Genomic DNA, 14668 nt, shown 5'->3' on the forward strand with positions numbered 1-14668 from the left:
CGCTGTGTGTGGAGGAACGCGTGTACCCAACACCCCCACCCACCCCAATTCATATATACACACTGCTACAATTTTTGGAGAAACATTTTTGGCTTGTACACTCTCAGAAAAAAAAGGTACAAAGCTGTCACTGGGGCGGTACCCTTTCAATAGGTATGAATATGTCGACTTTGAGTACTAACATGTACCTCTAAAGTACCAATATACACCCTTTAGGGCAGGGGTCTCCAAACTCGGAGTTTAGCTCCAATTCTAATTAAACACACCTGAACCAGCTAATTAAGGTCTTAAACTGCCCTCCCGCCATGTCTTAATTACCGAAATTCCAAGATGACAACATGTGACATTCTACTCTGAGCTGTCCATGGACCCATAGAAACCCATAATCTCTGCAGACGGGCATAAACACAGGGATGATGATTGTCATTTGTCACGTTGCATTTGTTTGTGGAGGGACTCAAATGCAAAATCATGATCCAGCCCTTTGAAGCTGCACACATATAAACACATTAGCTTCCTTTTTCAACGCTCTGCAGGACAAAGATCACCACAGACAGGCACTTGGCGAGACATTTTGCTTTGTTGGAGTCATTCTGTATATCTGACAGCAATTTCTCTATTTAGCTTTACAGCAAGAGGAAATCAAAGCCACCCGCTTGCAGAGCTTTCCACAAGCCGCAGGAGGAGAGGCAGCCAGGCGATATATTGTGCACTGAGCTTTTCCCTTCCAAGACATGCTACGGTGTTAAAGAGACCAGCAACAGACTCATTCAAACACACACACACACACACACACACACACACACACAGAGAAACAGACAACCAGCTGCAAACCTTTATATTAGCTAGCTTGAAGACAAAAAAAAACACCCTTCAAAAATCTGAGGTCAGTAAGGTTTTTTTTTTAAAGAATTTAACACTTTTCTTCAGCAAGAATGCATTAAACTGATCAAAAGTGACAGTAAAGACATTTACACTGTTACAAAAAAAACAAAACTATTTCCAATAAATGCTGTTCATCTTTGTATTCATCAAAGAAACCTGAAAAATATTAAGCAGCACAACTGTTTTCAACATTGATAACAAGAAATATTTATTGAGCACCAAATCAGCATATTAGAATGATTTCTGAAGGATCAAGTGACACTGAAGACTAAACATTCAGATTTGTGAATTAATAGATTACATTTAAAAAATAAAAATATATTAAAATAGGAAAATAGTTATTTTAAATTGTAATTTTCACAGTATTTCTGTTTTCACTGATTTGATCAAATGAATGCAGCCTTGGTGATCATAAGAGACTTTAAAACTTTAAAAGTTTCTGGTCCAAAGTACATATACAAAATAACAGTATTTTGCTAACATACTTTTATTATTTTAAATAATGTTTTTATAGTTTAATGTGGTAACATTTTAGCGGTTCAGTAAGTGACTGATTCAGTGAGTTTATTCAAACATACATTTTTGAGTTTAAGAGTGTTTCCGAGTAATTAATTACAAAAAGACTACTAAGAGTCATTCGTTTGTGAATCAGACTAAATTAGTAGTTAGCCAGCAAAGACAAAGCAACAGAAAGACATACCGTCTACACATTATTTTGCAGTACACAACATTTTTATCTAATCACATTCAATTCAGATCACAAGCTCACATCTTGGGTAACATACAACTTCTTTTAGCTTTGTGCTACAGATTCAGCAGGGGTGGAATGATGAATAATGTGCAGAAAACATTAAGGTACCAAACCCCTCATCCAAATTTTATAATATAAAGATAAATAATACAGCATGTGATGATTAATTACTCACCTGCCACAGAATTTGGACGTGGCATAACCAAAGAAGTGCTGTGGTATGTGATTGGTCCATCCACAGGTGATGTCACGACGGGTGTTGCCCCTCCTGTGGTGCCTGTCCTCAGCTGGGCTTCACCAGACACCGCCGGCTCCTCTGGGGTGATGGGAGTGCAGGGCGGATGAGTGCTACGCCCGCTCTCGCCCCTTACACCCGCACCTCCATCTTTCGCCCACTCCAGACTAGAGCCACAGCGCTCTTCATTCTCGCTGGAACTGGTGACTGTTGCTGCAGGATGAAGAGAAAGAGAGAGAGATGAAGGTGAATGAGGTATGGGGGGAGGGGCCAGATATTAATGGGAAGGACACAAGAGGAGAGAACGACACAGAAGGTCAAAACCAGAACATCACGGAAAAGAAAACAGGAATTAACCATCAAAGGCAGTTTTGGAGAGATGGTCAACAAACAATGATCTTGGAGTGTAAGGACACCAGACAGGACTCGTTCAGGTAATTGCTGTCAGACGTTTTGCTTTAATGCAGCTGTCTTTGACCTTTCTTTGCCGCAACCAAATAGAAAAACACTATTTTGGGCTTAAAAAAACCCTACTGATGTCCTACTTCAAGAAACCTCCGGCAGACCTGAAATAAAGACAAAACGCTGTCCCAGTTTTGATAGAGCGTATCTCAGACTCATGAGCATTAACAGCACAGACCAACAAAAACACTTCAAGAAAGTTAACAAACAGAACAAACCATTGAACTGTTTGTTGCTGCCGTGTGTTTTGAGTTTGAGCTCCGTCAAGTGCTTTGATAAGTCGGTCTCAGGAAGTCTAGCGCTCACTTCCTCTCTTCCTCACAGTCCTGGTGCTGTTTTTTGGTGGTGCAGAAAAGTCAGTCGTGCATAAACATACACACCTCTGTCAGCATCTCCAAATGTGCTGTAACATGTTAGAGATGTTGAAAACTCATAAACAGCTCTGGGAGACATAGAAGAAGAGCAGAAGGAGAATGGGGGAGTGAAACTGACCCCTTATAAAAGAAGTAAAGAACTGACATTTACAATAAATATAATGAACTCCTCAAGTACTCTACGCACTAAACTATGAAATCTGAATATAGACCAATCACAATTCAGCAGCTTTCATTATAAGGACTCAGAGAAAATTATCTTTTTTTTTTTTTTTTTTAATCTGTGTTGTTTATGAAGAAAGCCATATATATTTGGGAAGGCATGAGGGTGAGCAAACGATGGAAGAATTTTCATTTTTGGGTGAAATATCTCTTTAATCACCAGGTTCAGAGCAGGCATTGAAGATTGAAGAGGAGCTACTGCTGTCTTTGCACTCAAAAAGCCTGAAAATACTCTAAATAAAATGTCTGTAGCTCATAAACCTTTTGAATAAATCATAAGGCATGATTAACGAGCTGTTTGCAAAAAATTTTCCACAAACAAGCACACTTTTGCATCAAATACCTTTTTGTAAAAAAAACTCAGTTCTGTCAAAAGATGAAAAATAAAACACTTTATGGACTTTATCTTCCTTTATATACCAGCATTTTTCCTGCTGAACTTCGATGATTAAATTCTACCAAACAAAAAACACAGATGACTTGAATTTAGTTAAATGTCATTTCTGTTCAGAAACAAAAATGAAAAATGAAAAAGTATTGAACATTTTCTCTTGTGCTTCTGACAGCTGGATGGTAGATCAGCTTTTAATTCAGCCCGACAGATATGCTTTCACGCTTGGCTTGAATAGGCCATTCATCAGTGAGTTGTTTCTCTTTTTGTTTTGTGTTCAATGTGAAAGAGAATTAACTCTGAAATTATCGACAAAACAAAGTTTGTACGGAGCCTATATGCTGTAAGCAGTCGTTGGAAAAACGGTAGCAAACAATGTTGGACTTTGAGATAAAGGAAAACTTTGATAAGTAGGGTGGTAGATGTTACCTATGATCCCGCTGTCCTTGCTCTCCAGGGTGGAGCTGGGTGTGGTGATGATGGTGGAAGTGGCAGTGGAGCAGGTGCTGGAGCAGATGACAGGAGCCCTGCTGTTGGAGGAGGTCTCGGGTAAGGTGGAACAGGGGCTCTCTGCGCTGGGAGACGCCGTACTGCTAGTCAATGTGGAGCAAGGACTAACGCCTTGACTGGACACTATACACTACAGAGTGAGAGAGAGAGAGAGAGTGAGGAATGAAGCAAAAGAAGCAAACAGAAGAAATAAATAAACACTGCATGAAGAAAAAAAAAAAGAGACAGGAGGAAAAGCAAACAGGGAGCGAGGAGATAAAGTGATAGATGGAAACTGTTAAACTCGGCTCTTATGTCCATACAAGGGCAAGGCCAAAAATACTCCAAGCCCTCCAGTCTGCTTTTGTTCCAATATAAGCAACCAATAAGATGCTTTTAGAAACAGATTCAGCCCTGTAACGGCGACAGTAACCAACACACAGACAAACGTACATCCGCATTTTACCAGTGTTTATACTGGCAATACTTTAGTTAGGGATAAAGAGTGAATCGGCAAATCTGGTCAAATAAGCCAACAAGTTAAGATAAAGAGAAAAAAAGAAAGAAAACCTGTTGAATTAAAGGTTTAAGGTTTTGAGACCTAAATGTTTCTTAATCCTGGTCTTATTGTACAAAAATTAATCTGTGATTACAACGTTCCACAGTCGAATCAAGTCAAGATGGAAAAAATGAAATCCATTTCTACATGTTCTTCCCATTTCACACAAATACATAATTATGGAAATAAATATTGGTTGTGAAGAATTTCAGGTTGACTTGGTGGTTCAGTGGTTCTCAACCTTCTTTGACTCAAAGGCCCCATTCTACAACACAACTTTTAGAGCCAATAGTATTTCTGCTGTAATTATGACAGAGCTACTATTTATATATTAAATTAATTAACCATGATTAAGTTTGTGACTCCAGAAGTTTCAAGAACTGTATGTTCTTCAGTAAAAACTTATTACATCTTTATATTTTTGTGCTTTTGTTTTAGTATTTTAATTCAGGTCAGATTAATTATTTTAATATATTAATAATAATCCATTAACTTAAAATTGAAGTCATCCTGTCGTGGCTCTTGGATGTTTGCTGAGGGCTGGGCCCCTGGTTGAGAACCAATGCTTTAAAAAGGACTGGAAGAGCTGAATGCAGATTAGCCCAAAGAACTAGCACAATGAATGCTGGTGTGTGAGAAATTATGGGTAACCTAGGGCCCTATGATTTCCGAGATGCAGAAAACGCAGACAGAATCGCGGAATTCAGTCATAAAAATTTAATTTAATGTATAACTCGGAATGTCACAGAATTTGCCAAATTTTGGTTGAATGAATCAAAACTAGGTCAGTACATTCAAATAAAAACACGATATGGACTAGTGTCTGTTAATATTAAGCCGCAAAAATACTATTTAAAAATTAATCCTGCATGTTCTGCGTGTCTCTGTGTGAATGAAAGGCACGACGAGCGGTTTCATTTACTACACACATACTGAAGCGCACATGACGCTCACTGTGTTTTCAGCCTCTGCCGACGAGTACATGAACACATGAACATAATCTCTAGAATTGCTCTGAGAGTCACTTCATGAGCATTTTACCGTTTCTTTCGAGAAAAAAGTCATATCATATACAAACAGAAACTTAAACAGCAACCCGTCAAAATAAAAGTTCATTTTAACTTGAATAAACTGTGACAGAAATATATTACTTAATGTAATGATAGTACTACTACTACTTCTAAAATTATTATTAAAACATTATTTTTAAGGAATATTTACCAGTAAAATTATTTACCAGAAAAATGTAAATACACAACACTATATTTCTGGAAAAAAAATAAAAAATAAATAAATAAACAAAATAATAATAAATTATTTTTTTTGATAAAATCCGTTAATTAGAGATGCTTTTGATTATTCAAATTTATTAAACCATTAAAATGGAATCCAGAAAATTAATGGAAAACACAGATTTTGGTAATAAATTGCTGCTAAATTGTGTTAGTTTCATGATTTCAATTAATTAGACATGCTTTTTGATTAATATTTTTAATTTAACCATTAAAACAGAGTCAGAGAAAACAGAGAAAATTTACAGAGAAAATTTAAATGGAAAAAACTGAATTTGGAAAACAAATACAACGGAATTTGGGAAAAAATAAAACAGATTTCATAGGGCCCTAGGTAACCTACCTGCTGCATATCTGAAGGAAGTGCTTACAGAGCATAAACCAACAGAATGAAAATTTCTGCTCGACTCTTGTTTTAATACTGTACAGAGTATATCATACCCTAGATACTACTCTGTCCTCTCCTCTTACCTCTCTCCGCACTCTATATAGGTCAGGGAGAGTGATGGTGTGCGTGTGTGTGTGTGTGTGTGTGTGTGTGTGTGTGTGTGAGGGGAATCAGTGTACCGGAGACCCGGTCCACAGAGAACTGTTGCCTGCCAGCCGCTCACCAATGAAAGATTCTTATCTCTCTACACACACACAAACACACATCAGAGTAAAGCAGAGCTCAAGCTTTCAGGTAGAGCTTCATGCACCTGTTCTATAATTTCTTCAGTGCTGCAATAGCGTTAGATGAGTGTGCGTAAGAGGAACACTGTTGCTCCACCTGCATCATTCGTTTTCAGATGGAGAAACTGCATTACTCACCGGCAGCAACATCTCCAGGGTGCTTCTCCACATCCAGACGGTTTCTACCCTTATAAAGCAGCTATGCACGTACAAGGCAGCAAACACGCAGAAACCACCATTCATACTTAATGTGTTGCGTTTGAAAAGCCAGAAGGGAAAGTCAGAAACTGGCCAATCAGAAAGCAGCTTTTCATTTGTGATAATACATGACTGATGAAGCATGCTTGTGGATGAATTCAGCAACTAGTAGCTTTATGTGCAGCAATCCATAAAAACGCTACGTATGCCTCTTAAGAGCAACTTAGATTCCAGATAAATGCCTCAAAACCTCTGTATGATGTACCTACTGTATGATGATGTGGACACACCATCACAAATATCCTTAAATTGTAGAAACAAACACAAAAAGATGCTGAACGAAGATCTTTTTAGTAATCAGGAATTAGTATATTACAGCTATACAATAGAAAACACAAAGCACAAGTCTGAAACGTCATACAAATACAGCTTAAAAAAAATAAATATAATTTCAGTAAATTATTTTAAATAAAGCCTTGTTTATCTGGAATCTAAGTCACTTACAATGTTGGTACTATATGTAAATGAATGTGTACTCTTTCTCCATGCGTTACCTGCATCCAAATCTCCCATTTTATTGGTCAGCAAAAAGCACCATCCTAAGGACTTTTGACAGCTTTTGTGAAAACTACAGATTGTACTTCCACACTTTTGTATCCCCACTGACAGTTGGATCAAACCCAGAGCAGTTTCCCTACCTTTTTGGCAAAAGCGAAGCGTCATGTAAGGACCGATTTAAATACAAATTGCATTTCTGTAGCAAAGTTTTATTAAAAGCCAATCTTGCCAGCAGTGAATCACCCCTTTAAGAGTACGAACAACCAAGTGTAATCTAAAACAAAGCTCTTCCATTAGTGTGTCTGGAGTGAAAGTGTGATTCTGAGGGCAAAACAGCTCCTGCAGTGTAATCGATCTCTCTGATAAATGACCTCTGGTATTTAAGGCTGATTGGGTGTAACCTGACTGAAAAGAAAATTCAGAAGCCGTTTCCTCTTTCTAAGGATGTTATCCTAATCTTGCAATCTTCGGTGACATGATGCAGCAGGCAGGTTGTTTGTGTATCAGATTGCATGTCTGTCAGAGTTTGGGTGTTTAGACCTAGACAGACAGACACACACACACGCGCGCGCACACACACAGACGTTCATTCATTCTCTCCCCTTCTTACGTGCACCGACACCATCCCACAATTCTGAATCGCCAGACATAAAAAGAAACATTCATTCTCCATTAATTTAATGTTAGATACTGACATTTTAGGGATTTAATTCAGTGATATTCATAGAGTTGTGTTGAAAATCGGTTCGATTTGGAAGAGAGACCAATTGGCTAAACATTAAATACATCAACTCAAAATCACTTGTTAAATAAATATTTCTGATTTTGCTGCACATGATTTATCAGTGCATGTTATTCTAGTGAATAGAAAAAAAATGTTTTGCTAATGTAACCAAGGCCATGTAGGTGGGGGAAAATATTAACCAATAATATTATAGACTGACAGACTTCCAGCAGAATATTGTTTCACTCAGAAATACGTCTTCCAGCAGAATATTGTTTCACTCAGAAATACGTCTTCCAGCAGAATATTGTTTCACTCAGAAATACTTAAGAAAATCTGTAAGGTTTACTGAATCAACTGTAAAAAAAAATATATATATATATATACCAACACACACATACACACACACTCATGGCAAAGCTGAATTTTCAGCAGTCATTACTCCAGACTTCAGTGTGACATGATCCTTCAGAAATCATTCTAATTTGCTGATATGGAGGTAAAGAAACATTTCTTATTATTATCAATATTGAAAACTGCTTTAATATGGCCACTAAAGTTTCATCACTGATACCACATTACTTTGCACTTGCAAGTAACCACCCAGCAACTGCAAAGAACCCACTTTTAAGTCTCAGTCATATGCTGATCTCATTCAATGCCAGCCATTGTAATTTTCCCGGTATTGTGTTTGTAAACATGTAGGGGTATATGCGGTCAGTGTATTTGTTGATGTTTTCATTTTTGTGTCAAACGTTCAAATTCACGCAGCTGCTTTTGGCCCAGAGACATTGTATTAGACTACTTCAAACCGAACTACACAGCGCAGAGTAAATGTGTCATCTGAATCTCAGAATGTTATGACTGGCTCAGAGTAGACGTCTTACATCAGCGCGTTCTGAACTCATACATGCTCATACCGGTAATCTTCATTCTGCGTTCACAGAGCACATTACCGGTAATTTACTGGTAATGTTACAACTTCTCATACTGGTAAATTGGCAGAACAAATTTACCGGTATTTTTGAAAAGGTCCTGTTTACACATGATCTCTTAACAGGAATTTTCGGGTAATTTAGATACATTCAGTTTTTTAAAAAACAATTTCATATTTCAATATTTAAAATATTATTTTTTAAAACACTAATCTCATAGTATCATTGATGCAAGTGTAATTGCAGTGTAAATACATCTAAATGCTGCTTTAGAGGCAGTTTCTGAAACCCCTCTGCGGTGCAAAAATGGATTTTGTGGATCCTGATTCATTTGATTGGTAACAGCCTACAGTGACTCTATTCAAATTGAATTTATTGATTAAAAGAATTTGACATAAATGATAAGAATATCACACACCCATAATTCAACATATAGTATATAGATACTCAAACTAACATTCACATATACAAAATGCCACAAAACTCTAATGATGTCATATTTACCAAGTAAATACCAAGACACAAAAGCATAACTTAAACAAATATGTGGTCAGTCATATTTACACGATTACGATATGTAAACGAGCAGGGCAGTCTTGTGTAGCATCCCTGAGGGGGTGGCAGGGCAATAGGCCACAGTTCATTAGCATACTGCACTCCGTCAGCAACACACTGTCCTGCTCCCTCCCTCCCTCATTAACATCTCCTACCATCAATCCAGCTTTACACAAATACTTCATGATCGATTGATGCTGCTGGTCAGGTAGTGTTGTTTGCTTTCGACAGACTGCAGATTTCACAGACAAACCTCAGGCAGAATCCATATTTAATACATCATTCATAAAACATTTATTAACATTCAATGAAATGCGGCATAAGCACGCTCGCCCTCCGGGTCTACATTCGAAGGCATATAAAAGCATGTTAAACCAGATAAATGTTCCCTAATTAAACAATTTATTCTGCTTTTCTTTACATACAGACATTAGGAGAGTGAAATGAGTGTAGATCGTTTCGAAGCACGTTTACGGTGGTCCACAAGTCTGCAGCCAGCTCCTCTCAGCTGGTATCCAGTTGATCTGTGTTTGTCAAAGGACACAGACCTCCCAATGAGTTCACACATTTCACTCCCCTTTTGCTTATGAAGACTATGTATACCAAACCATTTCCTCCACACGCGCACACACACAGAGTTAGACATGGCTTGTTTTTGCAGAGCACTCAAGCAGTAGTGTAGTGGTGCCTTCTCATTTTGGCAGGCCAGAAGTCTAGAAGACTAGTAACACTTGTGTGTGCGTGAAAATCACTTCAGAACTGTTGCCAAATTCCCTCCTGATTGTTTGAGTGAGCTACGTAAATCTAAACTCTAAATGTGTGATATACGGCAATGTACTGGAATAAACCTGTGTAATGACTTTGATGTCATGAATACAAGCAACAACACCATTTATAGCATCAGATGTTACTCATAAATGAAAAATCGTACTGTTTATATTTTTTATTTTATCCTCTATACACGAACACATTTTAACTGTTAATAGTGTATTAAAATAAAATAAATTAATAAATATTTTAAAAAGCAGTGATGAATAAGATGAAAATTTACCTCATAATCAGAACAAAACATACAAATAGTGGAATCATGATGATTCAAGTAACAGACAAGGAAAGAGTAGCAATACAATGGAGATGGTGTCAGTGATTCTACAAATATAATCTATCTATCTATCTATCTTGGTTTTGGGATTTGGTTTATGTTCATGTTTTCATGTCTTTTATTTTGTATTTTCTTGTCTTGGTTCCTGCCTTGTCATGTACTTCCCTGACCCTGTCATGTGACCATGCTCACGCCATGCCTGCCAAGCCAGATCCTGCTCACGTCATGCCTGCCAAGCCAGAGCCTGCTCACGTCATGCCTACCAAGCCAGAGCCTGCTCACTTCATGCCTACCAAACCAGTGCCCGTTCACATCATGCCTACCAAGCCAGAGCCTGCTCACGCCACGTCTGAGTCATCAGCCAAAATGGTCGCCACGCCAGAACATCGTCACATCATGGCCATCACTCCAGAGCCTCGACCCAACATGGGTGCCACTTCAGAGTCTCAACCCGTCATTGCTGCCATGCCAAAGCCTATAGGACACAAGCTCCAGTGTTTGCGGAACTTGGGCCAAGACAGATAAGACTAATGGCAAGTGTAATGGATCCACCAATGATGTCAGTGCGAGCGTCTGACACCCCGGTAGCCTGAACGCTCCCAAACCCTGCGGCCTCAGTGCTGTCCAACCCTGAGGTCCTCCCTCCGTCAGCTGTACTGCCCATGATGGCGGTTTCCATATTATGTTTTTGGGCTACAAACGGCACTCCAGTCCATGAATCTGCAAAAAAGCCTGCATCAGTCCTTGAGTCCGCTTCAGAGCCCGCTCCAGTCCACGAATCCGCTCCAGAGCCCGCTCAAGTCCCAGAGTTCAGTCCTATTTTGGCACCAGTCTGTGAGTTTCCTGCTTGTCCTGTTTTGACCACAGTGGTCACACGTGCCAGTCATGTCACGGCCAAAGAGGCCGTCTCTGAACTCACAGTCTGTCCTGTCACGGCCAAGGAGGCCGTCTATAAACTCTCAGTCTGTCCGGTCACGGTCAAAAAGGCCGTCTCTGAACTCACAGTCTGCCGAAAGTCGTGTATGCCTACGGTTGAACATAAATGATGTTTATAGTGAATGCCCCTATAAATGGTCTTATTTTTATGATTTAGTTTTTAATCCAAATGATGCGTGTGCACAGTGAGACCTCAATCCACTCAGCGTGCTTTGCTCATCAGCTTGCGCACATCAGCTATACAGGCGTTAATACTTATTACTTGCATACATACAGTATCTCACAGGAGTGAGTACACCCCTCACATTTTTGTAAATATTTTATTATATCTTTTCATGTGAAACACTGAAGAAATTACACTTTGCTACAATGTAAAGTAGTGAGTGTACAGCTTGTATAACAGTGTAAATTTGCTGTCCTGAGATACTGTATACTTCGTAGACATCCTTAATCTCTAATAACTCCATTCTGCTGTCTGTTGTTCTGTTGTCGGTGTTTCTTTGTCAGAGTATGGCACTTATCACATGCTGGGTGGTATCGGCGTTTGGTATTGGGGCATTTTAATGAGTACGAGTACAGGAGCTCAATCGGGCCCGATATCGATACCAGTATCGGTGCATCCCTAATAGAAATGTTAAACGACTGAGGGTAATCCAGTAATACAAATGACTTTGTCAAATTTTGCCATTTTGAATTTAAAATATAATTTATGTGATTCATGTAATTCATAATTGTAACGAGAAAAGAAGCATTGAGCTGTTTTTGCCATATCAGGCATGTGATTAAGAGTAAATGTGTGCATATTCGAAAATAAAAAATATTGTTTGAAAATAGTTCAAATGCATTACAATAAATTCTAGTGCTTTTACCATTTACACGACCCATTTAAGTCCTGTAAATATTATTTTCCTTTAAATACACTTTTTTTTTTTTTATACCATTTTAAATACCCATTCTGTCTTGCAAACCCATTAAAACTGCTCATGGCGCCCCCTGGAAATCTTGTCAGACTCACTGTTTCTGTGTCAAATGCAGAACAGTCTTAAATCTACCTTTATGAAACTGAGCAAAATCAGCCAATATTATATATTTTTTATTTAAAAAATATAACTCACCTGAAGAGTGCTTTCTCTTTAAAAATATTGTAAATAATGTCTCTTAAAAATAAATGGTGACATCTATAGTTCCATGATGAATCTTGGACAAAACTGACAAAATTGTTATTTAAGATCTATTCACTGAAACGTTCTTTGGGTATCCACGAATGATTCTTCTGTGACAACCTCCTTTTGAAACCTTTATTTTAAAGAGTGTTTTGAAAGGACTCATGTTTTTCTAACTTAAAGAATATACTTTTTTCAATAGCAGATTTTAAAAGGAATAATTATCCATCTTTCATACTGTTCATTTTAACAATGTTATGCCTAAATTCACTTGCAGCACAAATCATTTCTATTTTTTTTTTATTGTATTTTTTTATGTCAAGGGAGTCAAAAGATACAATACAGAATTACGAAAAAAAAAAAAAAAGTTACATTCAATTCAACTGACTACCTGTGCATTTCAGGATACATTTTTGTAGTACTGGACATGCCCAGAATATATGGTGATGATTTGCTACTTCAGAATTACAGTGTCTCCAACATCCAAATCCTATTTTACTATGGAACTTTTGTGCAAGGGATAAAGAAAATTGAATTACATTTTTCCACACAAATAACCTCCACTGGTGAGAGCCTGTGGTTTCCCATTGGGATTTACATGTTTTTTAACCAAACCTCTTCTGTTATAACAATGTTTCCTTCCTTCTCCCATTTAATTCTGACATAGGATGTAGAATCTGATCTATAATTTTGAAGACAATGATCAATATGGAGATTACTTTACTAATAGTATTAGCCCTATATGTCAACAGAAATATCTTTACAAAATCATTCTGTGCCCAATCCCCACTCTTGTTCACTGTTGAATTAAAGTAGTGTCTTATTTGAAAGTATATAAACAAGTCATAATTATCCAGCTTAAACTGGTTCTTAAATTCTTGGAAAGTTAAGAAAATATTATTGTTCGTAATAGAATAATATGATGTAATGCCTTTCTTACTCCAATTCTTAAAAGATTAATCTAGAGTATTTGGAGTGAAATCTGTATCGTATGCACACCACCTCTTTATCTTTAAAGCGTCTTTCCATTCATATTTTTTAATTACTTTGGCCCATATTTCTAGGATAGTAGTTATCCATAGTTATTCTTTACTTGTATATTTTCTTAATAAATTATCATCTGCAATTACTGCTTGAATCGGTACTTCAGAGAAAAATGAGAAATCAATCCGTTTCCATCTAGCTTTATAGTCTGGATTGGACCAGCAAACTATGGGTCTTAAATTGGCAGCTATATAATAGTCTTTAAGAGATGGGAGGGCCAAACCTCCCATTTATTTTGGTAACCAGTGTTCTATATCGAATTCTAGATTTTTTACCTTACCAGTAGTGCTGTGAATCTTTGGGTAGACAGCGAATCTATTCGATTCACGATTCATAGGTTTTCGATTCGATTCAAGAACGATTTTTGCAAATTCACAACGATTCAATTCGTTTCAATTCATAATTAAATTCGATTCGATTCGATTAACGATTCGATTCTGCATTCTTTAAGTGCATTCACAGGATTATTTAAATGCTTCCCCTAAATTCTTTAAATGCTTAGTCAGGGGGCAAATTACACAGAAGCCTTTATGGTTACAGAACCATAGGTTAGAGAGAAAAAAAACAAAACACTTTTGTCCATTGTTAGATGCTAGTTTAATGATGCTGTGGCATGACATGGCATATGTAGAAATTTATGTAAGCCAAGATTTTTAAAAAAGAGCTTTAAAAGTATTATAACATTTTGTCACACCAGGGGCGTAGCCATCATTTCAGAAGTGACAGAAATGTCAAATACAATCATTTTATGTAATTTAATAATTAATTTAATTTATGCATTTAGCAGACGCTTTTATCCAAAGCGACTTACAGTGCATTCAGGCTATACATTTTTTACCAGTATGTGTGTTCCCTGGGAATTTAACCCACAACCTTTTGCGCTGCTAACGGAATGCTCTACCACTGAGCCACAGGAACATGTATGTATGTACGTATTATTATTGCTATAAGAAATCAAATACACTGCTGGACAATAATCAATCATTTGTAATCTATATTTTTTTCCTAATGGCAATTTTATGTTTGTTTTATATACTACAAACAATTATTTAAATTTTCTGCACAGAATAAGGTAAACGTCTATGAGCGTGAGATCACTTCTCTTTCAGTGCGAAAACTTC

The 14668-nt window shown here is 37.4% G+C and overlaps 1 protein-coding gene across 1 annotated transcript in view; it reads right to left on the reverse strand.

Moving 5' to 3' along the window:
- Positions 1–6503, reverse strand: part of LOC107705504 (protein TANC1-like) — a 42879-nt gene extending 36376 nt beyond the window's left edge. Inside the window, exons 1-3 of the mRNA XM_016508811.1 lie at positions 6471–6503; positions 3750–3960; positions 1812–2084 (exon numbers count right to left, since the gene is read on the reverse strand). Coding sequence (XP_016364297.1) covers positions 1812–2084; positions 3750–3960; positions 6471–6503 — 517 coding nt within the window. The remainder of the gene's footprint in view (positions 1–1811; positions 2085–3749; positions 3961–6470) is intronic.
- Between the last annotated feature and the right edge of the window lie 8165 nt (positions 6504–14668).

This window comes from Sinocyclocheilus rhinocerous, unplaced genomic scaffold (assembly GCF_001515625.1).
Source record: "Sinocyclocheilus rhinocerous isolate Xijiao unplaced genomic scaffold, SAMN03320098_v1.1 scaffold504, whole genome shotgun sequence".
Classification (NCBI taxonomy): Eukaryota; Metazoa; Chordata; class Actinopteri; order Cypriniformes; family Cyprinidae; genus Sinocyclocheilus; species Sinocyclocheilus rhinocerous.